This window comes from Nomascus leucogenys, chromosome 22a, assembly GCF_006542625.1.
Source record: "Nomascus leucogenys isolate Asia chromosome 22a, Asia_NLE_v1, whole genome shotgun sequence".
Taxonomy (NCBI): Eukaryota; Metazoa; Chordata; class Mammalia; order Primates; family Hylobatidae; genus Nomascus; species Nomascus leucogenys.
In genome coordinates, this window is record NC_044402.1 from 29,690,418 (window position 1) to 29,718,347 (window position 27,930).

General features: G+C 41.5%; 1 protein-coding gene across 6 annotated transcripts in view; it reads right to left on the minus strand.

Moving 5' to 3' along the window:
- The window catches only part of TTLL5 (tubulin tyrosine ligase like 5), a 297,166-nt gene that overhangs the window by 41,305 nt on the left and 227,931 nt on the right, over positions 1 to 27,930 (minus strand). For 5 of the 6 annotated variants that reach the window (XM_030803999.1, XM_030803998.1, XM_030803997.1 and 2 more), the window contains 2 exons: positions 10,338 to 10,420; positions 5,841 to 5,963 (listed from right to left, as the gene is read on the minus strand). In XM_030803999.1, coding sequence (XP_030659859.1) covers positions 5,842 to 5,963; positions 10,338 to 10,420 — 205 coding nt within the window. In that variant the 3' untranslated portion in view covers position 5,841. The remainder of the gene's footprint in view (positions 1 to 5,840; positions 5,964 to 10,337; positions 10,421 to 27,930) is intronic. The other variant, XM_003260781.3, reaches the window with a different exon arrangement.

The following is a 27,930-nucleotide window of genomic DNA, read 5'->3' on the forward strand; positions in this document are numbered from 1 at the left end:
ATCTTGTTATTTTATTGCATGTGGTTTTATATTTTAAGACCCTATATGCTGGACATGAAAAGGCTATGCTGTACCTGCCTAGCTACAATCCCATCTGAAAAAATGGTCAGACATGCATACATTGGCAGCTTTGTATCACACAATCATACTACCCTAGTACCAGGCTGGCATCTGTCTGGAAGGCAGCTGCCATCCACTTTATTTAGGCAAGTTAAGGCCTGGGAGAGAGAGCTCTGCCCACCAGGGGCACTTTGCTGGAAGAATGAATGGGAAGTATTCTGATTCTGTCTTCCGAAAACTGAATGTAAAAAAAAAAGAGAGAGAGAAACAATCCCATAGAGAGAGGTCACATCATGAGTAGGACGGAGCTGTTAGCCTAGACAACTATGGAAGCTGGCTGCCGAGGAGTCAGCAAATGACCTGGCCACGGGGATGGGCTAACCCGAGCTGCTGTTCAGCCAGTAAAGCTGCTGATTCTCTCAGCAAGGCTGCAGGTTTTCATGAGGTCTGGCTCTTGAGACTGATTCCTCCCTGTGCTCATGTACAACAACTTCCCTTCCAGAGGTAAACTGAGGGTCTCTCTCCTCTCGATCATCAGAAGGCTCTTGTAGACACTCAAATCCTCTGCATAAAGAGAAGTATAAGTATAAATGTACACATGCACAATGATGATAAATTTTGGAGAATACTAAAAAGGATGAATAAATATAAAACAGAAGGCCTGTGAGCGGTCATTTTTCTGAGTTGTGATTTTGAAAATTCCATATTCCAGTATCTGATTAAAAACTACCAATAATTCATTGCTTAATATAATTTGAAGCTCAGGCATAAGTTAAAAAACTCTCTTGTCAAATTCCAAAAGATCTTCATTTGGGCTTGTCACAAGTCTTAATTTCCCTGGGAAACAAATTACAAATAAATAAAAGGGGAAGAAAAATACCTCACTCTCACTTTTCAGTTCATTAGATATTAAAAAAAAAAGAGTGATTCTTCTAACCAACACCAAACAACTAAATAATACATATAGCAACTTCTAAGCAGCTGACTTTTTCTTCACCTTATCATCTTAAAATCAGGTTAGTTTTCTAACTTCTTTCCCCATTTTATAATGGGGATAGAGGCTATGTTTTATTATAGCAAAGGCAAGTCCACACATTCAAGCTACTCCTCTTGGTATCAACTAACTGCATAACCAGACCGGGTACGGTGGCTCATGCCTGTAATCCTAGCACTTTGGGAGGCCGAGGTGGGCAAATCGCTTGAGGTCAGGAGTTCGAGGCCAGCCGGGCCAACATGGTGAAACACTGTCTCTACTAAAAATAAAAAAAAATTAGCCGTGCATGGTGGCGCATGCTGGTAATCCCAGCTACTCGGGAGGCGAAGGCTCGAGAGTTGTTTGAACCTGGGAGGCGGAAGTTGCAGTGAGCTGAGATCATGCCACTGCACTCCAGTCTGGCTGGGTGACAAAGCGAGACTCTGACTCAAAAAGACAAAAACAAAAACAACCACCCACACCCCAACAACAAAAAAAACCTGCATTCAAGTTTTAAGAGAAGGGAGCCCCCCTTGACACCTATGGTGCAAACTGGAAATACCTGCATGTTCAAAAGACGAGAACAAAGAAGTATAAGAGACTACTGTTTTAGTTTTAGTAATGTTCTTCATTTTGAGGACTTAAGAGAATCTGAGTCTTTTTCTTTATAATCACAATTTGAAAGAATAAAGGATAAAAATCAATACAAATCATGCCAACAGGGCAATACACTTCAAGTCATCATTCTCCAAGCCCTGCCATTATCTACCTACACTTTTTGGGACCTGGTTCAAACTCTACAGATCAGGTAAGCAGAGGTGTAAATATTTCCGTGTGGAAAGCTTGCTTTTTCCAAAGACAGGCGTGGCTTAGCACGTCATTTTCTTTCTTTAGAACTTTCGGGAGCAATTATGCCCTGAGGATATGAGGACAATAAAGCAAAGGTATGTGGCTATAAGATGTGTGGGTTCACAGGATGGATAGCCATAGTGAACAGATCGATAACCTGGAGTGATACATATAAAGACAGAAAGAAAGGCAGCCTTATGCTGGTTACTTGCCCAGTTCAGGACTGCAAGAATAGACTAGATCTTCTTCCGCCCAAAGTGCATGGATATTACACAGGACCACACAACTCTGCAGCAAGATGCAGGAGTAGGCACAATTCTAACAATCCAGGCTGCCAGGCATTTTTTTCCAAGAGGTGTGTGTGCTTCTGTAATGTAAGTGTAATTTGAGAAAGGGGCCACTGTACTTCCCATGTCTCTTCATAACAAAGTAGTAATTGTTCACAACTGAAGAATCATCACTCCTCTCTTGGGATTTTGCCAGTTCAGCAAGAGAAAAATATCAATTTTCAGATGTTATCTTCCTCCATAGCCTATTTCTTAATCCATTTCAGAAATGGAGTTCTCTGGTTTTCTTCAAGGCCAATGAACCCCTTTTGGATAGATTCTTAAGAAGTACCCCTATTCTCTCCCCCAAACTAAAAGCCAGGCTGTCTTCTTCCTCACTTCCAACCAGGTTGTTCAGCTATACTTGGGTTTTGTTTCTGAATGTAGAAACAGTTACTAAATGAAATGCAAGAGGCCTCAGGACAGGAAAGCATGCACTTCAATGGCTGACAGCCAGGTGATTTTGCCATGTAGAGGGATCCACATCCTTCTTGTGTGGCTACAGCCAGGTCAATGCCAGCAAAACACATACTGTTAAAACATCACTTGTGTAATACAGGCTACGGATGAAGTGCTATGCCCAGTTGCTTAGAACTGGGTGATATAAACCTAATTCATGTTTCTTCCTGGTTCCTTGTATTACAAGTTAAAGGTATTTATCCTCTTAATGTTTGTTCTAAGAATGTACATGTTGGATATGGTATGGTAAAGTTGGTGTGGCCACAGTAGGAAAACAAAAACAAGGCTCAGAAGGAAGGTATTGTTTATTCTGACAGCTCCCAGAGAGGGGGTCACTGCACACACTAAGCAGTCACAGTGAATGCACCAGTGTCAGTCTGGAGGCAGAAGACAGCAGTGGGGGGAAAAGCCTAGGTCAGAACCTTTGCTGGGGCTTCCATAGGAAAGGCAAGGCAGGGCAGTTAAACAGCTTTGGATTGGCTGGATTGGCTAGTTTGGATAATTCCAGGGGGCTTTGGGGTATAGGGATGGTATCTAGTTGCCTGGTACCTGGCCCTGAGATGATTTAGGGCAGGGGAAATTTTGGGTTGGTGTGTGAAAGTTTGATAAGGAGGTTGGGAGTAGATACTCAGGACTGGTTGGTTTGCATATAAAATATGTGCTCATGGACAAGTTGTTACTACATTTAGGAATTAACTAGCCCTGTGAAAGGCACTCTCTCCCCAGGGCCTGCAAGGATCCCAAATGCCAGGGCACTAAGAATACAGAAAATGGCCAGGTGTGGTGGTTCATGCCTGTAATACCAGCACTTTGGGAGGCCAAGGCAGGTGGATTGCTTGAGCTCAGGGGTTTGAGACCAGCCTGAGCAATATGGCAAAACCTCATCTCTGCTAAAAATATGAAAAATTAGCTGTGCATTGTAGCACATGCCTGTAGTCCCAGATACTCAGGAGGCTGAGGTGGGAGGATCACTTGATCCCAAGAGGCGCAGGTTGCAGTGAGCCGTGATCACACCACTGCACTCCAGCCTGTGCAACAGAGCAAGACCCTGTCTAAAATATATATATATATATATATATATATATATACAGAAAATAAGAAAACATAGTTAATATAATTAGCCATCTGATGAACAGACAAATACAGAATCTAAGAAAACAAAGAACAATGTAGGTATTTAAATATGACACTTGCCCTGGGCAGCATATAGGGGTCATACACAGGCTTTGCTCCTAATATCCTTCAGCACAGCTCCCTCCATTCTGATAAGGACAACTGACGTTTTTCTCAGTTTTATAAAACATGCAATGCAAACACAACTCAAATTCTCTAACCTGACTGTCTCTCTAAACCCACATATGAAGAGGTTCTAGGACTGTCATGGCTGGTGATGACATTCGTTTGTGATTATGGTTGAAGGGACCTCTGCTGCCTACACTGCATTCGCAATAAAAAGAAAGCATGCTTCAGGTGATGGGCTGAGGCCTGTGGGGTTCTGCCTCCTCACTTCGTAAACGACCTAATTCTTCTGCTCAAGAGATGCAGCCCACTGCCATCGGCCACATGCCAGGCTGGTGGGCCTGACTCTGCAGCTTCCCAGCAGTGACGGTGGCATCATAGGAGCTGGACTTCTGAGACCCTCTGACCCACTCTGTCCTCTTTGTCCACATGCTGTCTCATCGCCTCAGCTAATCACAAAGCATAGCATCAGTCATCCCTCGCTTATACACAGCTCAGGCTCAGCATGGCTGTATCTGCAACAGAGATCAAAATGTTGAGGAATGGGCTCTTTCCCAAGGCTTCTTTTGCTGATGGTCCCATTTTGCCATGTAATGTTCAGGGTGGATTGTAAAGGATACTAATGAACGAGGTTCAAGGAAAGTGATATTATAACTGTGGCAGGTCCAAGTATCACAGTCCTAGAAGCGGATGGACATGAGTACTTCTTGGCAGGCCATCAGTTTAGTTTGGAGCTTGATGTCACATTTGTTCTTCTGGCTGCCCGTCTCCTAAGGGAAATATTGACCTTCTTGCTTTAGTCTTCTATATTTTATTAGTTGTTCATCATTGGACAGGCTGCTTAGTGTCAGAATTAAAGGGCCACTGGCTAAGAATTACCAATAGGACTCTGGTTGTTTTCAGTTTCTCCAGTACATTTTGGTAGATGACCAAGCCATGGATTTGGTGTTCCCTTCTCTCTTCTCATTCCTTTCTGGAAAGAGTTTAGATGGGCTAGGGAAAGATATTTGAAGCTTGCTGATCCAATGTAAATGAATCCTGTGGTGGGTAAATAATTTTCCTCTCTCTTTTACACTCCTGGGGTATTTTGATGAATAACGCTTCTCAAATAAGTTTATAAATATTCCCCCAGAGGTAAGAGGAGTATTAGCCTCATGGCAGGTGTGCCGTTAATGCATTAGTGTGTAGGGCAGAACAAAGAGGAAAGGAATTATCAAAGCCTTGAAGTTTCGCAGAATTTTCTGGAAAATTCTGAAGGCCATGGCTGGGAACAAAATACTGACGGCAGTGCTGGTGAAGTGTGGAAACAGCTTCACAAAATCAAGTTAGACCATGCCTTCAGTATATGAGCTTTTTTTAGTTGGATGGAGGATGAGGTTTACAGTTTGTTTTGCTGCTAATTATAGCATATGTTTATTTAAGTAACTCAGCAAAAACACAATTCATCAACCTCACCAAAATTTGAAAAAAAATTTGTTCCCTCCCTGCCTCCCATAATCTGAAAGTCCAGTTTATAAATTCTAGTCTAAAAGCCTTAATAATAAATATCCATTCTCTTTTGCAACTACTGCAACTTTACCTTCAAATATCATGTTTTCCCATATATTATACTTTGTGATAACTCAATTATGGTTTTAGTTTCTTTATCTGAACTCTTAAAATCCTCGTATTTTTAAACAAAAGCCTCTAGTAATAGTAGAAAAAGTTCTTACTGCCACAGCGCCATCTACTGGTAGACCATTATAGGAGCAAACTATTTGGAGCTCAACTTTGACCCAGTTTTGGAGCATCCTTCTAAGCTTTGGTTTATAAAGCCCCAACTTCACTATCATTTTGAGAAGCTAGAACTTCTTTTGGTAGCCACTAAGTCTCTTGCTGTAGTATAAAGTCAGCAAGTGAAAATGATAAAAATATGCTCTTATTCTTACCGTTACCTTAAATTGGCCCTGACTTCACCGACTTTGATTTTCTCTGTCCTATAACTGTAGCAAGGGCTTCAGATTGTGTGGGCAAGGGTTTGGATCTGGCGAAAATAACTTGGGGAGTGTCCAAAGATCCTGAAAAATGGAAAAAAGAATCCCTACTTAACACTACGTTTGATTTTGGCCCAAAGGACACAAGGTAAAATCTAAAACTAGGTTAAGGGGATCACCGCCCCCCAGATACCGCCACCCCACTTCCTGCCAAATTCCAATTCACAGTCTCTCTTTTGCTTTCGAACAGCGTAAAAGTGGGTGATCAACCCAAATTCTTACCCCTCTGGCTCTGGAGAGAAAATCTGGGGAGCAATCAGGGGGATAGGATTTAGTTTTACGCGATTATGCTCCAGATCCACCCAGGAGCTCCAAAAACTATACAACACATGGTGAAAAGAGTAAGAATCTGATCATGAAAATAGGTCACTCTGTTGACAGCTGCCAGGCAAGTAATTTCGCTTGAAAGTTAAAGTGACATCTAGATCCTTAGGGTTTTGGCTCCACAGGGTTTACTATATAATAATGTTCCTTTCTCTTGTTGTCTCAGGGACCCAATGAAGTGGGCAGTCAGAGTCACACTGATGCGCTGTTGCCCCATCCCCATCCAAAAAGCACAAAGCTATAGTACATTTTACTAGGGCCAGAAACAATGAACATTTAATAAGGACACTGTTCACTGCTTGCAAATGAAATCCATCATTGATTTTCTGAAGGTGGTAAGGTCCCTTCCACCAACTGCAGACTACTAAGAGCTTAAAAATAAAAGAAGGGAGAGGTCGGGCTCCAGAATGGGAAAGGCTTAGGCAGAAGCTAAGGGGCAGGGATGAGGGCAGCTGCTGCGGCTTCAGACTCCTACAGTAATGGTAGTTTACATTATCAAATCAGCATGAGAGAAATGTCAGTTATCTAATCTGTTGCTCTCTGCTATTTTAGTTTACCATCACCACTTCAGAACTCAAGAAGAGCACCACGGTTATAAAGAAGGAAGGCCAACGACTTTGGCTTTGGGCCAAGAGCTCTCACTCCAGCTTCCTTCTCAAGTTTCCAAATTTGCTGACTCTAAACCTTCCCTTCCATAGCAAACTACGAATATAGAGCCTGAGGTTGGTAAGTCAAGGAAAAGCCACATTCATGGAGTACTCCAGGCACTCTGCTAGGAGCTTTCAATTCACTGTCTCATTTAATGTTCATAATACCAAGAATGCCATTAAGCCACCATCTGTAGGAAAGGACTCTGAGTTGTTTTTCAACAGTGCCCTGGGACGAATCACTATCTCATTCAGACTGCGAGAGAAACAGTCACACAGCTGAAAGCCTGGCTGGCAAGACTTACAGGAAGAGTTAAGGAACTGGAAAACAGACTTCTGCTATAGTCATGGACTCAATATCATGTTTAACAGATTGAATTAACTGGACCAGATGGGCTAAATACCTTTCAAAGATGGTTTAGGGATTCCTACATAGGCACACACTTCCCAGGTCTCAGGGAGAGGTGTAAACTTTTAGACTTATTATGAAAGTTGTTGTTCTTTCTTGTGGGTTTACAGAAAAATGTTGCTACTAGCAACCTAATCTCCTTTTTGTAGGATATCCTTCTGAACCCCTAGAATAGAACTGCTTTAAATCTACTTGTAATACAGAAAACAAATGATTTGCAGTTCAAACGTTGGTGTGCCTGGCAGTTACTTACTAGTTGTACAAATAACTGTAACAGATTTAGTTACTAATGCTGTGAAGGTAAAATGTTCATTGGGAAGTATGGAAAATGCCTGAAGCTTACTATATCATGCACCTCAGTGTTTCTTTAACTAAGGATCAGGAACACCAGAAAAATCAGAGTAGAAACAAATTTGAAAAGTTCAGAGGCCCAGAGCCTATTGGTGACAAAAGCAGTAAGTAATAAACTACCTAAACAATGTAAGAAGAATGATCTGCTTGTTACCATAAAGTAGAATTAGCAGGGAAAGGTCACTATGAGAAGCCAGGAAGAAATACAACTTCTTCTCCTTGCTCTGTGGTTTCATACTGACACCAAGTTCAGTATGAGTGCCACAAAATCTTCTAAATAACGTTACCAAGAGTCGGTAAACAGTAATTCACGGTCAAGATGCTGCAAGTATGACCCACCTGACCACCCAAGTTTCCAATTGGCTCAGCTGGAGTGCATGCAAAGTTCAATTCAACACTTAATTTATCAATCAGACACGCAAATGAATTATAGTCAGGGATCTCCTTGGGTTTGTGAATTTCTCCAGCAGAAGCAAACTTGAAGAGCCAAAGGGGTTCTAATAGGGTATCTCACAGAAATCCTTCACACTTGGCCATGATTCCCTTGTGCCATTACTTCGCAGTCCATTAACAATCCCAGGTGCAGGTTTACTTTCTTAAAAATATAGTAACTACCATGTTCTAGTAATTCTTTTTTTTCTTTCCTTTTTTTTTTTTTTGGAGGAGTGAGGTGAGTAGACACCTATCAAGTATTTCTTGAATTCAGGCTCTAAAATGTTCAGTGGAGAACAAATCCTTATACTCCTATCATACTTCCATGGATCAGTGTGGCTGGGAACTGGGGCATGAGCAGGGAGTGGAAAGAGAAAAGGTTATGAGGTAGTCGTGGCCCGGGTGTAGTTACAGTAGTTATAGCGCCTTCCCTATATATTGCTTCACTTAATCCTCACTATAAGCCTATAAGATACATATAATTATCCCCAGGATGTAGTCAAGTAACTGGCTTTTTTTTTTTTTTTTTTTAATTAGAGGTAGGGTCTTGCCCTGTCACCCAGGCCAGAGTACAGTGGCAGGATCACAACTCACTGCAGCCTTGAATTCCTGGGCTTAAGTGATCCTCCCACCTCAGCCTCTTGAGTAGCTAGGACTACCGGCATGTCACACCACACCTGGCTAATTAAAAACATTTTTTTTTTTTGTAGAGATGGGGTCTCACTTTGTTGCCCAGGCTGGTCTCAAGAGATCCTCCTGCCTTGTCCTTCCAAAGCATTGGGATTACAGGCATGAGCCACTGTACCTGGCCTGAGCTTCTCAGAGATCTTGTAATAATTTTAAGGTGTATTATGTCAATCCCTGACCCCAACCACCCAGCCCCCTCCTGCTTAAAACTCCTCGATGGCTCCTTATTGCTGTCAGGGCAATGACCAAGTTCCCTACATGGCTCATAAAATGGCCCTACTACCTCACAACCTTTTCTCTTTCCACTCCCTGCTCATGCCCCAGTCCCCAGCCACACTGATCCATGGAAGCCTGTGGAACACAGCATGTTTTCACCTCCCCCGGGTCTTTGCTTGCACTGTTCCCTCTTCCTGGAACTCCTTCCACCTGTGCCTTTCCTCTCCTGGCTGACTCGTCCACATTCCAGTGTCAGCTTCGATGTTTTTCCCCTAGGAAGCCGTCCCCAGTCCCTAGAGATCTGGGCTCGACTGCTTAGGTTCAAATATGCCCCACCGCTTACTAGTTGTGAGACTTTAGACAAGTTTTATAATCCGTCTGTGCCTTTATTTCTTCAGCCATAAATGGGGAATATAGTTCCTACATTATGTGCCTGTTCAGTGAACAAGTGAGTTATTACACATAAAGCATTCAGAACTGTGCCTGACACATAGCAAATCCTCAATGTTGTCTGTTGTTATTCTATGTGTCTCAGGCATGCAATAATACCCACTTCGCAGCACATTCCTTGCTGACTTTTCTATCTCCTTGAGTCTTTCAGTTCCCTGAGAGCAGACTGTCGTGTTTACCCTGTGTGTATCTCAGTGCCCAGCATGTTATTTTCTCTAGAGTAGGTACTCAATAATAAATATTTGTTCAATTGAATCGAAGTGTTTTTCTTTCCATTTTCTGACTTATCAGTGCATTTTTATTAATTATTATTCATAGAAAACTATCTTTGGACCAACACCGCCTAACTTATCTGTATGCACCTACATTGAGAGGCTTCAGGCTGTCAGTAACAACCTGTCCACAGACCATGGCATTAGCACAACACGTAGATCAAAGACCAGAGCTCCAGCTCTGCATCCACGCATAAGCTTCAAGAAGCCCTCAACTTTCTGAGCCTGTTTCCTCATGTGGAGGGGATAAGATCAAACTCACAGGGCTGTGTGAGAATTAAGTGAGAGATACAACATGTGGAAATACAACATCAACAGTGAAATACCAGTCAATACGGGACATCTGTATTAAATGCTGCAAATCTGATAGCATTTTACAAGATGGCGACGTTTCATTTACCCCAAGCTAGTTCCAGAAAATGCCTATTTTAGGCTGCCAAGACTATTTTAAAGAAGAATGTAACAAAAATGCCCATTTGCCAATGTTTTGAGAGGCTAGATGTTTCATTCTTTGAACTGGGGCTCTCTTTGGAGGCAGAAGAGAGAATGTGCCAAGCCCAACACCTTCCCTGTCATCTATCCAGTTGCAGAAGAGCTGGTGCCCACTAACCTGTAGAGCTGGTGATGGGCACAAAGGCTGCAGGGTTAAGGCTGCTTTGGAGTCCATTCAGCTGCCCTTCCGCGGAGGACTCTCTGAAACACAAAGGAGCTTGGTCAGACTTGCAGGTGGAAAGGTGAGGTCAGATGCAGGACCTCTGATGGCTTCGCTTCTTGCTCTTGGTGCTTCTTCTCCTGTGGCTCATTCCCTCGCTTCCTTCAAGGCTTTGTTCAAATGTCACCTTATCAGAGAGGACTCTATGACCAACCTCCACACTTCTGAAATAGTATATATTTTGAGATTTATTGTTAATTTCTCCCTACTGAAATGTAGCGTCAAGAAAGCATGGGCCTTCATCATTGCTGTGTCTCCAGTGCCTAGAATAGTGCCTGACACATAACAGGTACTCAATAAATAGTTGTTTATTGAAGGAAAAAAATATGTTTCTGGCATTGACTTACATAAATCACATGAAAACATATTTTTAAAAAAGCAAGTGTCATGTGGAACAGTGGTTTTCAACTGGGGAAGTGGGGAGGGAGAGATTGTGCGTCCCTTGAGCCAACCAGGGACATCCAGCAATGTCAAAACATCTGTGGTTATCACAACTGTGGGGTGCTACTGGCAGCTAGCAGGCAGAGGCCAGGAATACTGCTACGCATCCCACAGCACACAGGAAAATGCCCCAAACAAAGAATTATCTACTCCATGGTGTCAATAATCCCAAGATTGAGAAACGTACACAGCATCTCCCTTCATGCCAACTTTGACAAGAGATAAGACAGAGAATATCTGATTCTTTGGGCAGAGGTTCCCTAGTCATATGTCTCAGAAATCCTAGGACTAGTCTGCCCTACAGCCCAAGTCAAGCCTCCCTGTTATAGGCTCTTACAGCTCTAATTCTTTCTTTGCATTTTTCAAAATTATAATTATGAAACTGTGTAACTGGTTGCTTAGTATCCATCACGCTTGCTAGAATGTAAGCTCCATAATGACAGATTGTACTGGTCTTATTCACTGCTGCTGCATTTTGCACACATCAAATATTTATAAATTTTTTTGAAATATTTGTAATATTTTTGTTGTATATTTATAACATAATATTTTTGTTGGGTCTATCTGCCTTGATTTTAGTTGATGTGTAAAAGTTGTACCTGGGAGATCAAAGCTTTCATATGCTCAGTTCTTTGTTTTGGTTGAGCAACATCCAACCCAACCTTTAGTATCTCTCTCCTGACACTATTTTTCCAGTCAGTCATTCACACAAGAAATATTTATTAAGCATTTCCTGTGTTCTGTACTAGTGAGGAGATACATTAAAGCACATACATAAAACACAAACTGTGTGCTAAATGCTAAAGAGAAAAAGCACACAGTGTTATGAGAATGAGGCAGGGGAACCTGGCTTAGATGATGAGGACAGTGGTCAAGGATGGTCTTTCTGTGGAAATAAAATTTCAAGGGAGTCATGAAGTCAGGAGAGGTAGGCATTAGCCAGGAGGAGGGAGAGGAAAGAGCGTTTCACGAGGAAATTGCATATATAATGACTCTGAGGCAGAAAGGGGCTTGGAATGTCCTAGGAACCTTTAAAGACCAGCTAAGGAGATAGGATAGCGGTGGGGACAGTCAGGCAATGTTTGCTGAATGTCTTTGACAGGAATGACCTGGGGTCACTTGTTAATCACACAGCTTTCCAGGTGGGCCTGGGGACAGTGCCCCAGGTGCCCAGGTGATTCATATCGTCACTGGCTAGTAGGTAAAGAGCAAAGTGGTATGAGGTGCACCTGGAGAGTCAGGTGGAGTCTGAGGTGCCCACACAGTCCCTACAACCCTGAAAGAGACATGCCGCTTGAGAAGATTCTAGCCCAGCATTGGTGCAAGGATCAGACTGTCTCATAGCCCCTCCCCTCTGGCAAGCAATTTGGGGCCTACTCTCTCCTTGCCACTTTCATTTTGAGGACAAGGGAGCCACAGAGGCAGGAGAGAAAGGGGCAGAGAGCTTCTCCCTTTTCCCATCAGCCTCAGCCTTGGAGAGCCACATCTGAAATCCTCATGCATTTTATTTCGGCCCCTTATGGGACTCGAAAACTCTCCCAAAGCATCTGTAGCTGATGTTTGCTCTTCCATGTCCAAGTGAAAAAGTTCTGGAGGGCCTAAGATAAGCTCTTTCCTTTACAGAAGTTAAAAACCATTAGAGCCACTGTGCTTGCTTTAGGAGCAGTTGAGTGGAGCAAAGCCCTGGGCTGGTCTCAATTTCACGAAGTATTAGTGGTTTTAAAAAAAAAAAAAAAAAAAAAAAAGGGAAGAAGCCGGCAAAATCTTTGGGTCAGTAGAAGAAACTGGTAGTGAATAACAGAAAACTGCCTGAGGGATGAGAAGAGTCCCTGGGGGGTTAGACTCAATGAATTCTGGGTCCCTAAAACTCTTGAAACTTTTCCCTCTCCTCTCTGGAACCCCCAACCCACCCTTCACCTTCTTAGGCTTTATCCCATTCCTTATCCAAGATCCTCTAACCCTATGGTCCCTGGTTCCCAGTTTCACTCACTCTTCCATCCTCTTCCCTCCCATCAACTCCCATCAAAGGCCTTGGAGACCAGCACAGATTCAGAATTTGAACATTTCTAATGATTCTACTGCTTCTAGCATAGAGTCCCCATTCTCCCTGTGATGTAGAAATGTGTCCACAGCAATCCAAGGGGAAACTCTTGAGTGAATTTTTCCATGGAAACACTGGTGCACAAAATGGTTTAGGCCTGTTATTACTACTTTAGGCACATTATGGGTAAATATGCTTTTGTTGTGATAACATCATTTCCTTGGGAAAATATATTCCAACTTCTGGACAACCTTCCCCTAAATGAGAACTTTTGAAACTCAGCTTGTCTAGAGCCTGCATGTCAACTTGCACTTGCCTCTGCAATGATTCTTTGCTGCTTTCCTAGGAATACATGTGTTTCAGGAAATTTACGTTGGGAGGTATGTATGTGTTCCCTTGGTTGTCTTTAAGTCAGTTACTATGGTTTAACACCTGGATAACAAGACCTACCTTATAGGCTTTTGAAGATTAAGTAAGATGGTGAATATAAAGCACATCTAAGCAGTGACTGGTGTTATATTATGGATTAAATATACATTAACTATTATTAGTAGTAGTAGTGTCATTTTTACTTAGGAATACTGCTTAACACTCTCTGCATTCTGTAAGTCTATCTACATACAGAAATATCAAATTGAATGACTCATTGACTCCAATATGAGTCTGAAATATTAGTGCTAAACTACAGAAGAATGGCCATAGGCATTCTGAACCTGGAAGTTAACAGCAATTTGCTATTAAAGTTACAAGGTAATTAACTGGCAACCTATAAGACAAAAATCTCAGAGTAAAAATTATTCTTAAGATCCCTTAGGAAGAGATGTCACATTTGAGATTGACAAGTTATCTCTTAATAAATATAATATGTATTTTTCTGCCAGTGTCAGAATGATTTGTTCAACTGTGCACCAAATGAAGTAGGTTTGTATTTAGAAAATGAGGCTTGTATTATGAGATCATGTTGTATAAACTATGTATTTTTATTTTTACTTTTTTGAGACAGGGTCTTACTCTGTCACCCAGGCTGGAGTGTAGTGGCACAATCACAGCTCACTGCAGCCTCAACTTCCTGGGCTCAGGTGATCCTCCTATCTCAGCCTCCCAAGTAGCTGGGACTACAGGCGTGTGGTACCACGTCTGGCTAATTTTTGTATTTTTTGTGGAGACAGAGTTTTGCCATGTCACCCATGCTGGTCTCAAACCCCTGGGTTCACATGGTCTGCCTGCCTTGGCCTCCCAAAGTGCGGGGACTATAGATATAAGCGACTGCACCTGGCCTAAAATATCTATCTTTAAGCATGAGAATAACGGTGCAGTGGGATGCTCTTGCTGTAAGAAAGTCCCACGGGAACTGCAACCGACTGACTGGAGTGACATTTCTCCCATCTTTTCCTAAATGTAAAATCAATTGGAATCAGCCACTTTATTGAAATTACAATCAATTTCTCTCTGAATAGCTGAATGTATAAAGTTAAATATGTGTTTGATACAGCTCCATTATCTGATGTTCTCTGGTCATAGTACACCAGAATATAAAGAAGTGGCTAAAGATGAAGTTAGAAAAACTGGAGTTATAGAAGTATCAAGAGTTTGGCAGTGAGAAATACTGAAAAGATGGGACAAAAAGGTGCCATTAACTTTACACAAAAGAGTTCAAATATGAGAAGAGTGATAGATGTGAGTATCTAATCCTTAATTGTTCTTCTTGGAAATGGTGCAACTGTCTAGGAGATGGGAAGCTGCTTGACGTAGTTAAAGGTTGAGGGTAAGAGGCTTACTACAATCTCAGCTGTGGTAATGGTCTTAGTTAGGTTCTTCTCTGAGGATAAACTGCGAATGATTATTAAAAACTGCTTAAGCCAGATGCAGTGGCTCACACCTGTAATCCTAGCACTTTGGGAGGCTGAGGCAGGCAGACCTGAGGTCAGGAGTTTGAGACCAGCTTGGCTAACATGGTGAAACCCCATCTCTACTAAAAATACAAAACTAGCCAGGCATAGTGGCTCATAGCTATAAAACCAGCTACTTGGGAGGCTGAGGCAGGAGAATCACCTGAGCCCAGGAGGCAGAGGTTGCAGTGAGCCAAGATTGCGCCATTGCACTCCAGCCTGGGTGACAAAGAGTGAAACTCCCATCTCAAAAAATAAATAATAAATGAATAAATAAAAATAAAATAAAATAAAAACTGCTTAAGAGCATGCTGCCTTATTAATTTAGCCACTTAAAAACTATAATAAGACACGTGACCAAATATAGTAGCAACAAAGAATTCAAAGAACTCAATGAACAGTCACATGCTCCTCTCTATGAAGGCAAAATCTCTTTCCTTGGGACATGTTCACAGCTGGCAGCTAAAGAGTTTCCTTAAATATTACATGTACACCTCCTAACCCTGAATTTGACTCACTTGCTTCACATCTACCTACTCGTCTTGCCTCTGCTATTTTTCTGAGGTCTGAGAAAGCACCTCAAATGAGCATTATTCCTACTCTGAGGGAACAGCTCTCCTGAGCCTTTCAAAGAAGTTGTTCAATGATGCATTAAAAACAAATAACATCCTTATAAGATGAAATGCCTGTATTTCATCTTATAGGGATATTGCGCCCTGTATTAATTATTTTGAAAAATTTCTTCTAGTACAAGTCTCTATTTAAGGAATATAAGCCAATCAACTGGCTGGCTAGGAATTCCACTGGCATCAAGACCACACCATATAGCCAGCCTATATAACTATATAACATATATTTATACATAAAACCCAGTCCAGGAGGGTTATAATGAGTAATAGCCCCACCATCCCTTTTGCTGGTGAGGTTTCTGACATGTTTTTCGTGGATCTTCATTTCTTTATTTGTGGTTTCCTCTGTTCTTCTTTTGCCCATTATTTTGATCAGTGGAAACTTTTCTGAAAGTGATATGCTTTCTTTAAGTCTGTTTTGTTCATTACTTCACAAGGTTGACTGTGGTTTGCTGCTATATTATTTCTGTTTGGGTTCTTTTCAAGGCTTTCCACATCCCCAACACAGGGGTACTAGTTTTCTATTTCAATGGTTTAGTATAAGTTTATCTTGGACTCATGCCACCACATGAGAGATGACCTTTCTGTAGAAGGAAGGACTCACAAAAGGAAAATGCTCAAGATTTTACAGGAAGAGCAGAGCTACAAATGCTGATCTTACCAGGGCTGTGGCAAAACAGACATGGCTGCATCTGTGAAGGTCCTGAAAACAAACACCCCCAAACCTGATCGTTTTTATAAAATACAGGGATAACCAACCTCTTTCAATTCCCAAGAAAAAAGAAACAAAACAAAAAATACATACCCTGACTTTTCCTACCAAACATTTACTCATAGTAAGTAGCCTACAATTTTCGACATAGCCACACACACACACAGGTATATGCTGCTTCCTCCTTTTATCTCTCAGTCTAGGGATTGATTCTGAAATAGAAGTTAATGCTAATCCTTAGAAAATAACAATTAGAACATTATTAATTAGGGTCAGGTTCCAAAACCAAATCATGAAACATTTAGTGAAGTCAACTTTCGTGCAGTAAAGGCACTTAGGACTCCATTTTATAAATATACTGCATATTATCTATTCCCCCGTATCTCTGGTTATAGTCCTTTTCATTCCTGAGTAGGCCCTTTTCTCTTTTTCTTCATTAGTCTTTCCAGCCATCCTATTACTTGTCGTCAATTTCATTCGTTCCTTCAACAAGTATTTAATGAACCCCTACCACGTGCCAGATACAGTTTGAGGCACTGTTCTCTCATGTTCTGCTATGCACCCGACTGTTGCAGGAATTTCTGTGTATTTTTTTCCTTTCTATATTTTAATCAGTTTACTCTGTTGTCCTCTCATAGCTTTTCAAATTAAACAATTAACTCACTTATTTTTAATCCTTGTCTTGTAAATAAATGTATTAAGAGTTTATTTTTGAGTGCAGTTTTGGTTATTCCACAAATCTGATGTGTAGTACTTTTAGAGCCATACAGTTTAAAATATTTTATAATTTTCATTATGATTATCTCTTTAATGCATGAGTAAAAGGTATTCTATGTTTTTTTAATTTCCAACACATGGATTTTTTTTTAAAAAAACCTCTTTTTATTATTTCTAACTTAAGTGCTTTGTGGTTGAAGAGTATGAACCGTTTGATATTGATATTTTGAAGTGCATGGAGCCTTCATTTGTGACATAGTATGTGCTGAATTTTTATAAACATTCCACATATACTCGAATACCATTGAGTGCAGGAGTCCATGCATAGAGACGGGGTTTCAACGTGTTAGCCAGGATGGTCTCGATCTCTTGACCTCGTGATCTGCCCACCTCAGCCTCCCAAAGTGCTGGGATTACAGGCATGAGCCACTGTGCCCAGCCGCCTTCACTCTTGAATGCCAGTTTAGCTATGTATAAAATTCTAGACTGAAAGTTTATTACCAACACTTTGAAGTAATTGGCTACTGTTTGCTAGCACTTATTATTGCTGAGGACAAGAATGCTGGTACTCTGTGTTCCTTTGTCATTTACGCAGATTTTCTCTCTGGTAATATTTAGACTTCTCTTTACGCTTAATGTTCTGGTTTCTTGCTACTATGATGTGTCTAGAGGTACATTTATTTTGGTACATGAATGAATTTTTTAGTTGAGGACTCATGTCTTCTTCAATTCTGGAAAATTCTGTTATTTTCTAAAAGCGTTGCTTGTCCAATTATCCGTTAGGTCTTTTTTGTGATACTCCTATCAGAGTCACATATCATGTTCCATGAGATACTCCTATTAGACACATGATCTAACATGTCTATTTTAAAGCATTAATTTATCTGTAAAGAATTCATGTTCCAGTTGTTGATTTTCCTGGCAATCTTTCTTAGAATTAGATTTTTTCATGTGTTTTGGAATTTTGGTTTGCAGACTTATTTTGAATCGGAATCATTCCCTGCCCTTGTCTCTGTGCTTGCTCATTCTTCTGTATCTGAAGATTATATAGCTGCCTTTACCCACACCCCTGACACCAGCCCCAAACCAGGCATTACGGTGGCATTTTGGGCACTTGCATCAGTGATATTTAGAAACCAAAGGCAGTTTTGAGACAGGAATAGTTGGAAGGGTATGTCATTGCCTTTCTGACTCTGTAAGGCCCATAGTCTCATATAAAGATATAGACTCAGTTAGTCAGTTCATGCCAGTTTTACTACTCTCCCATTAGGAGAGCACACTGTATCCTTCAGTGCAGGGTTTTCAACCTTGCCACTACTGACATGTTGGGCTGGATAATTCTTTGTAGTGGGGGACTGCTCTGTGCTTTGCAGGATGCTCAGCAGGATCTGTAGACTCTACCCACTAGATGCCAGTTGCACTCCCCCAGTTACGACAAGTATAAATGTCTCCAGATACTGCCAAATGTCTCCTTGGAGGGAAACTGTCCCAGGCTGAAAATCAATTATTTTCAAGTAAAGAGCCTGGCTTTAGGTTCTCCTCTTGTAGGGCACTTTCAGGTCCCAATATGCCACGGGAGCTTGCCACTGCCTGCCTCAGAAAGCCTGTAGCTTCAGCTTCATTCATTGATTCTCGTTTATTTTGGTACATCTTGGGGCCAGGGAGATATGTGCCTTGTTTTGAAGCACAGCTAAGTCCCGTAGGTTTTCTTCTTTAAATGTTCATCCATCACAGCTATGTATTTGCAGCACAGGGGGGGATATGGATGTGAAAGTGTGAACTTTGGGAGCCAACTGGCCTGGAAGTCAGTAACTCCAAATCTAATTTTTTCTTTTGTTTGAAGCTGAGCCTTTGCCTTCAATCGTCTTTAGAGTTATTAGTGTTGAGGAAATCAGAGTATGTTTAAATTTCCAAAGGCTCACCAGCGGAACCAAATCACACTTATAGATAACAACCTACCAACAACACAAATGTGATTTCTTTTAGTAGGGAGCAACAGCAGCTGCAGAATACAACTATGCTGACCAGCAGACATTGGACGCAATATATGTCATGGAAACACATTATCTCATTTAACCCTATGAACAACTCCAAGACATAAGTAATATTTTAAAGATAATGAAACAGAAGCTTAGAGCTATCTCTAGAAAAGTTAATTAAGCCAAGGAACCAGGATCCGAATCTCATTTCAAATTCCAGGCTGTTAGCAACTGTACTCTACTTTCTCCCAGGCTCTTTACTTGAAAAGTAAAGAGCATAAATAATAATATCATTATTTACTGATCTTTGATGCATATGACTTGACACAGAATACCATGTTACCACCACCACTGCCATCACTATCTCCTCCACCACTTCCATCTCCACCATCACCACTGCCATTTGCTGAGAACTTACGAATATAAGCTATCTCAGGCGCTGGGAATGAGTTTATCTCTTCTCTCAAAAACAAACCATGCAAGCAGAGATCTTATCTGTCTTGTCCACCGGTGTTATCACTGGTGTCCAGGGCAATGTTGAGCAAAACAGACATTCAATATATATGTGACGAAAGGGTGAAGACAAGGTATCTGTCTTTGAGAGAGCTATAGAAAGCAGAACATATGAAAAAAGGAAAAATAAAACAAGGAGGTAGATGGTAGAGTCAGCTGAGGAGGTGGGAATGATGCACCAAGGCGAGACACTAAAACCCAATCTTGAATAAAAGGCAGGACTTAGGTTCAAGAGGCCTAAGGGCACTCTGCAGAGATGACATGGGTATGTAGGAACAAAGAATGGGAAGCATGTGTGTGGAGAAGTCTGTGTGCAAAGCGGTGATAGAGTACGAAGAAGGCAGGAGACAGGAGAGAGGTCATATTGCAGAAGGCTTGAATGTCAGAGTCAAGACTCTTGACTTTATCTTGTGGGCACCTGGGAGCCTCCAAAGATTTCAGAAAAATGGGTCAGGTGCGGTGGCTCACGCCTGTAATCCCAGCACTTTGGTAGGCCGAGGTGGGCAGATCACAAGGTCAGGAGATCTAGACCATCCTGGCCAACATGGTGAAACCCCATCTCTACTAAAAATACAAAAAATTAGCTGGGCGTGGTGGTGTGTGCCTGTAGTCCCAGCTACTTAGGAGGCTGAGGCAGGGGTATCGCTTGAACCTGGGAGACAGAGGTTGCAGTGAGCCGAGATCACACGACTGCACTCCAGCCTGGGTGACACGGCGAGACTCCGTCTCAAAAAAACAAAAACAAACAAAAACAAAACAAAACAAAAGATTTCAGAAAACTGGTTTGAACAACTACTTTGGAGATGATTTTTAAAAATTGTTTCCTGGGCCTACTCATGTATTTGTTTAAGAAGAACCAATTTAGACAGTTTGACAATTTCCACTTGTTCTATGTTCTAGTTAAGTCTTCTTTTTCTTCAAGAAGAAACAATTTATACTTGATATTTTTCAAAATATTATCTTTCATTTAGTTTTTAAAATTGTACATAGTGTGCACAGTGTTCTCATAATTTTTCAGTCTTTCCTATATCTACTTTTTTTTTTTTGAGACAGAGTCTCGCTCTGTCACCCAGGCTGGAGTGCAGTGGCACAGTCTCGGCTCACTGCAACCTCCGCCTCCCGGGTTCACGCCATTCTCCTGCCTCAGCCTCCCGAGTAGCTGGGACTACAGGTACCTGCCACCAGGCCCGGCTAATTTTTTTTTTTGTATTCTTAGTAGAGATGGGGTTTCACCATGTTAGCCAGGATGGTCTCGATCTCCTGACCTCGTGATCCACCCGCCTCCGCCTCCCAAAGTGCTGGGATTACAGGCGTGAGCCACTGTGCCCAGCCTTGTATCTACTTTTAAAGTGTTTTTCTTATGTTTACTTCTCTTATTTTTCTGGCAGAAGTATGTTTATTTTCTTCTTCTGGGTTCCCCTGTCCCAAACTAAATAAGGTTTTGAACTTAACTAATTTTATTGCTTGCTTTTCACTTTATATTACTTTTCTTCTTAATTTCCTTAAATCTGTTTTTCTTAGCTTTGTTTTATGGTTCCTTTTCTAACTTCATGTGATAAAAGCTCATTTCAGTTATGACAAATATGTGCCCTATTCACCACTCTCAGCATCTTCCCTGTGTGTGGTGGATGCTACTAACCTATCAAAGCACTCTTTTTTGCTGAGCTCAAGGAAGTCCTCAAAGGTCTTTCCAAAACAACACTGGGCAATCACCTGAAGCCAGTTTATCTATTGAAGCCAATTTACCATTTGTATCTTGGTTAATTTTTTTCATCTTTCAGTATTTTAGTAATGAAAATGAAGAAGATGATGAATTTACCTTTGAGTACATCTTTGACTCCCTCCCTCCCTCCTTCCTTTCCTTCCTTCTTTGACAGATTACCTTTGAGTACATCTTTGCCTGACTTCCTCCCTCCCTCGCTTCTTCCCTTCCTTCCTTTTTTTTTTTTTTTGAAGAGTCTCGCTCTGTTGCCCAGGCTGGAGTGCAATGGCACAATATTGGCTCACTGCAACCTCCATATCCCAGGCTTGAGCGATTCTCATGCCTCAGCCTCCCGAGTAGCTGGGACCACAGGTGCCATGCCACCATGCCTGGCTAATTTTTGTATATTTTGGTAGAGACGGGGTTTTGCCATGTTGGCCCAGTTGGTCTAGAACTCCTGACCTCCAGTGATCCCCATCTGCCTCAGCTTTCCAAAGTGCTGGATTACAGGCATGAGCCACCGCACCTGGGCCTTTATATTTAATATCTCATTTTATTGTAAAGTGGTCTGAGAATGAGGCATGTATAATTTCTACTTTTTGAGGACTTAATTGAAACGTTCCAGTTTAGAAAACGATTCCACAAGATCTCTGTAGGGCACAAAGTTATGTATCTATTGATTTAATCTTATTAACTAATCCCTTTATGTCCTTATTTTGGGTCTTATCTGCCTATACTACTATTATTTCTATTCTCTTTCTGGAATTTGTTATTTTAGGTTGAATCTGACTTTTCTCCCATCATTTTTATCTCTGTATACTTCCTTCTCAAATTTTTGGCATTTGTCTTTTAATTTGTGAATTCAATTTTCTGCAGTGGCCAATTTCTATTCACTGTGTTCAGCCCAATTTTTCACTTAGGTAGTTCTGATGTCTGTGCAATCCTCCCTGACTGCAGGCCCCTTGCTCCTTCTATATGATAGTTTTGTCTAGTTCTCCACACAGATGCTCTCTACTCTTACATTTTGTTAAGAATACACATTAGGTATTTTCTAAAATGTTATTATTTTTGCTTTAACTCATTCCAGAGGTTAGAAGCCTCTGAATCTTCTCCATGAAGCCTTCTGTTTTTTTTGGAGACAGTCTCTCTCTGTTGCCCAGGGTGGAGTGCAGTGGTATGATCTTGGCTCACTGCAATCTCTGCCTCCCAGGTTCAAGTGATTCTCCAGCCTTGGCCTCCTGAGTAGCTGGGATTACAGGCACCTGCCACCACGCCTGGCTAATTTTTTGTATTTTTAGCAGAGACGGGCTTTTACCATGTTGGCCAGGCTGGTCTCCAACTCCTGACCTCATGACCCGCCCACCTCGGCCTCCCAAAGTGCTGGGATTACAGGCATGAGCCACCGTGCCCAGCCTGAGCCACTGCGCCCAATTGAAGCCTTCTTTTAAGCTATACCACCTATTCCCAGGCCCCAAGATTTTCCAGTATTTGCACATCCTTAAAGAAGGTCTAAATTTGCCAAGGGCTTATATTCATGGAGAAACTGATGTGGATGGATTCTCTCAGAGGTTAGCATAAATTCCTGCCAAAATCTTTTAAAAAGGGGTTTTCATACTCAGGTGAAGGAGGAGGGAAGTGAGGGATGGGAAATATCCAGCAGTTATATTACCATTTCAACAACCATTTTAACATCCCAGGAGGCAGGCATGAGAAGTCAGATTTTAATTTAAATTATGCCAATATGAATCAGCAAAGGAAGACCCGTCATTCCATGACTCTCATGTAGCTTTCCTCCCCACCGAGACACACACAATCATGCAAATTTTGATTAGATGTGGTTGTAGTACCCATCCCTCTGACTGATGTCACTGTCCACGCCAAAAGCAACCCCTAAGACCTCCTAATGCCACCACTGAGGTCCAAATGACGAGGGTTAGTAGAAGACAGAGAGTCTAAGTGGCAGAGCTCCTGACTGGCACTCCCGTCCTTTCTACCCTCAGGCCCTGCCCCTCAGAGTCAGAGGGTATTATTGTCTGCGATATTCCAGGTTTCCCTTTCATTTCCTAGACTGCACTCTCCCAGAAGACACTATACAAAAGCCCTCCATGTTGTTCTTCAATCCAGTCTTCCTGTGCTACATTTAACAGAAATTCCCCCAGCACCTCTAATAGGAGTGGCATTAATTCTTCCTCCTTTTGAGTATTTCATTTTGAGTATTTCATGGTCATTTAAGTGGTAAAACTGGTGTGGAAAAAGAGGGGAGTGAGTGAGTTCCTAAGTGCATAGATTGTATTTTCTTCAAAAGCAATATTTTAGGATAATTAATCTGCCATTTGCTGTACAGACAGATATAGATGAATAGATTGGCAGGGACCTTTGAAATCAGTGATGTATGGGGAAGAGTCTCAGGTGAGCACAGCGGGTGATATGAGTTCCAGTTTGAGCTCAGCCACTGACCACCTGGGTACCTTGTTGTACTCATATCCCCACAACTATGCCTCCATTCCTTTATCTTCTACCACAAACATTTTATAATTACCTACCTTGGAAATGCACAATGTAGAGAATCCTATATTAAGGATGAATATGTTACAGATTCAACTATGTTTCTTGAAACTGCACATAATAAAAGGCTGGCAGAACATGGTTAACCCAGAATATGGTATATTCTATGCTCACCTCAAGAACTTTTGGACAATTATTAAGTCCTAATTACTTTGCCCTGAAATCATCTCACTTTAATGACTCATATGTTAAAAAGATATAACATTTTTTAAGCCGATGTTTATCTTCATATTCTTCTGACATTAATCTCTTAAACATCTTTCATCATACGGCTGACCTCACCAAATGTTCAGGTAACATTAATTGGGATTTGGTGCTACCAGGCTACCCAGTCCTGATGGCTTTCCTCCCTGCTAATCCCTGGCAGCCTTTAACAGAAACCACTGTCCCGGGTGCTGACACAGAACAGTCGTTACCACCAACTTCCACTCAGGTCACCCTGATGAGAATCACCTAAGCCCTGGGTAAAGAAGGTCATCTCAGCTATTTAAGGAAAAGTACTGCAGTTCAGTCTGTGTTTCTTAAACAGTTTTCTTTCTTCAGAGAAGTCTCCCAGGTTACAATAGCTTTGGCCCCACCCTTTCAAATTCATTCAGTCTGAGTTTTGCCCTTGTGCCTGGCAAACTTCAATCTCCTCAGGTTTCTTTCTCCATATTTCCTGGAGAGTATGATTCTGGCTCTGAAAAAAGCTCATTTACAAGGAAGAGACAGTTCAGATGCATGTAGTTGTTTGTAGGCTGTCGTCCTCAGTTCAGCTGACTGCTTGGAAGAAATACCACAAATAGTTTTGAAAGGAGGATCTGAAGCGGGTACTAAATTATGAAGTGTTGCAAACATTGGAGAAGAAAATCAAGAAAGATTATTGGCACTAAGAAAATGGTAAAAAAATTTGTTTAAATCATTCCCTTCACAGAACTGACAAATGAGATTTAGCTAAATGAAATATAAGTATATGAATTTGAGAACTACAACAAAGAACTGCTGGGACAAGAGGGGCTGAGGAAAATGGCTTGAAAGCATCAGAATTAAAGAGCAAATGTGCTCATAAAAAAGCTTTCAATGGAATAGACAGAAAACAAGTCATTTTGGTTAATTATTCAGTAGGGACAGTGGGTTTTGTTTTACAGATGGGAAAATGAAACCTTTAGAGGGAAAGCAACTTCAGTATTATCATAAAGAAACAGGACCCCACTGTTCTGATTCTCAACTCCCTTTGCACCAAAATCCAAGTGACATTCCATCTTTAATGTTCTATTCTTCTCTAAACTCAAAACTCAACCCTCTAGGATGTGGAAACTTTGATGCTCTTGGAAATTGCTTCTATATTTGTCTAATGCCAACTTCTGTGCTAGAAGAAGTTTGAAGTTCAACCCAAAAACACAGGGCTTGGCATGGTCAAAAGCTCATTACAACTTCTCATTAGTTGTGTCTCTTGAGGCGACTATGGCATTCCTGAGTGTGACTCAGTATCACCAGTCATAACTGAGGGTTCCTGATTAATCTGAACTGAGCCAGAGTAAAGGCCACAGTAAGATCCAAGCAAATGAAGCAACACATCTTATAGGAAGAAAGTAAAAAATTTATGTGAAAATTTCTTGAAATGCATAATAGTACCTAACACTGATTTAGCATGTATTACATACCAGGCACTGTATTTGTGCTTTACATTCATCAATTCATTTATCTTAATAACCCTATGAGGCAGGTACTATTACTATTCCCATTTTAAAATAGGAAACTGAGTCACAGAGATGTTGAGTAACTTTCTATGGCTGGCTAGGAACAAGAATTATTTCAGAACAGTGAGAATATATCAACTGATACTCAGGATCCTGATTTCGAGAGCCATGAAAAGCTTCTCTAGATTAAAAAAATTACTTCATCAATCCAAATAAAGTATGGGGTTTAGTTCATAGTAATGTGCCAATGACAGTTTCTTAGTATGGTACATTCCTCAAATGCACCATGGCAATGTCAGATGTTAACAACGGAAAAAACACTGGGCAAGTGGTACATGGGAACTCTCTAATCTTGCTCTGTCGCCCAGGCTGGAGTGCAGTGGCACGATCTCGGCTCACTGCAAGCTCTGCCTCCTGGGTTCACGCTATTCTCCTGCCTCAGCCGCCTGAGTAGCTGGGACTACAGGCGCCCGCCGCCACGCCCGGCTAATTTTTTTTTGCATTTTTAGTAGAAACAGAGTTTCAGCGTGTTAGCCAGGATGGTCGTGATCTCCTGACCTTGTGATCTTTCTGCCTCGGCCTCCCAAAGTGCTGGGATTACAGGCGTGAGCCACTGCACCCGGCCAGTTTTTTTTTATTTAATTTAATTAAATTAATTAATTAATTAATTTATTTATTTATTTGAGACGGAGTCTTGCTCTGTCACCCAGGCTGGAGAGCAGTGGTGTGATCTCAGCTCACTGCAAGCTCCGCCTCCCAGGTTCACGCCATTCTCCTGCCTCAGCCTCCCGAGTAGCTGGTACTACTTGGGCGCCTGCCAGCATGCCTGGCTAATTTTTTTTGTATTTTTAGTAGAGACGGGGTTTCACCATGTTGGCCAGGATTGTCTCGATCTCCTGACCTCGTGATCCACCCACCTCTGCCTCCTAAAGTGCTGGGATTACAGGCGTGAGCCACCGCACTCGGCCCAGTTTTTTTTTTTTTAAAAAGAAAAAAACTTTATCAGGATACTTCATAGGGGGAACTTTTCATTGTTCAGATGAAAAGCCATGCTATTCTTTTTCCTAAAAGTCAGGAGAATATCTTAAAACACTGGGGTCCTCACAACGCTGTACATTTTACATGTAAGTGAGAGAATGTTCAAGTCTTTATTAGTATTAACTTAGCTTCAGAGACTTGTCCTAGAGTTTTAAAGGCAAATTGGAAACTATTTCCTGGAACAACGCCTCACAGCATGCCTTTTGATACCTGGATTATATTACTTAAATTCTGAAGAAATCTCTGCTTTTTCCCCCCTTCTGTGCATTTTTGATGCTGAGCTGTTTCCGGTTTTCCCACACTCTTGCCTGTCACAAAGAAGAAACCACAAAAATGCTGCAAAGCAAAGTCTGTCCAAAGAGCTGCAATTCCATCTGAGGAGGCTGCGGAGTTCTCCTGCCAGCAGCGAGTTCAGGGCAGTAGCAAGCAGCGTCTTCCAAATGTCCAGCCCTGCTGCCTGGGACCACCTCTCCACCAGCTAGCCACACAGGCCACCAAGGGCCCTCTGAGGGTACTGGCAATAATCAGAGAATCCACAAGGGGCACGCTGGCAAATTCAACATTCGCATTTGGCTCAAAAATTTTCCTAGTTAACTATGGGCTTTCCAAATCTGTGAAGGAGAGTGTGGTTTTAGAATGCATATGATGGTGACCAAGGCTTACTGAGTTCTTACCTGGGTGGGGCCTTACTCTATGTACTTCACACATATTAACTCTGTTAACATTTAACAACTGACCTAGGAGGTAGATACTCTTATTGGTTTAGTTTTACAAATGTAAACATGAGGAAGCTGAGGCTAGGAGATTAAGTAACTTGTAACTTGCAGAAGGTATCAAATTAGTAAAGTGTGGACTGAGGATGTGAATCCAGGCAGTCTGGCTACAGAGGCTGCAGACCTAAGGATTTGACTCCACTCTTTCCAGGGTGAGAAGGCACACATTTCCTATTTTGCTACTGGCATTCAACCACAAACTGCAGCCTTCCTACTGCCCTTTCCTACTACTCCAGAGAGTTCTGCAGTCATTACAATGCCAGCTCTTCCCAGAACAGCGCTTGGTACTTGGTGGGCACTGAATAAATATTTGTTGGATAAAATGAATAATGGCAGCAATATAATTAAAACAGCCACAAGGGATTGTTTTCTATCTAAATCCAGAATTTGATTTACCATCCAAGGAGGAAAAAACAGTAATGACTTTTTCTATGTTTTAGGATTCTTCTCACAAGTAATATTGATCTTCCGAAGGACAAATGAATGAGGAGCCTCAATGACAGCAAGAGAAATATACAAATGTCCGCTACACAAAAACACAGCAGGCAATGCCTGCCTCTTCCAGACATCTCTAAAAATTCCCCAAGTTTAAACTGAAGAAGGGCTGCTAGAACCAACGCTCTTCACCAGTCTATTTCTAGTTCACTGGCTAAAAAGTGGCAGGAGGTAACAGTGAAGGATTTTGACTTAACAAAAATTTGATTCAGGAAAGGAAATGTCTTTTTGGTGTCAACAGGTAGACTATAAAAGGTATTAAAAACACCGTTGTTACACAGAGCTTGCTGACTAATGTCAGTGAAGTTCTATTATCCT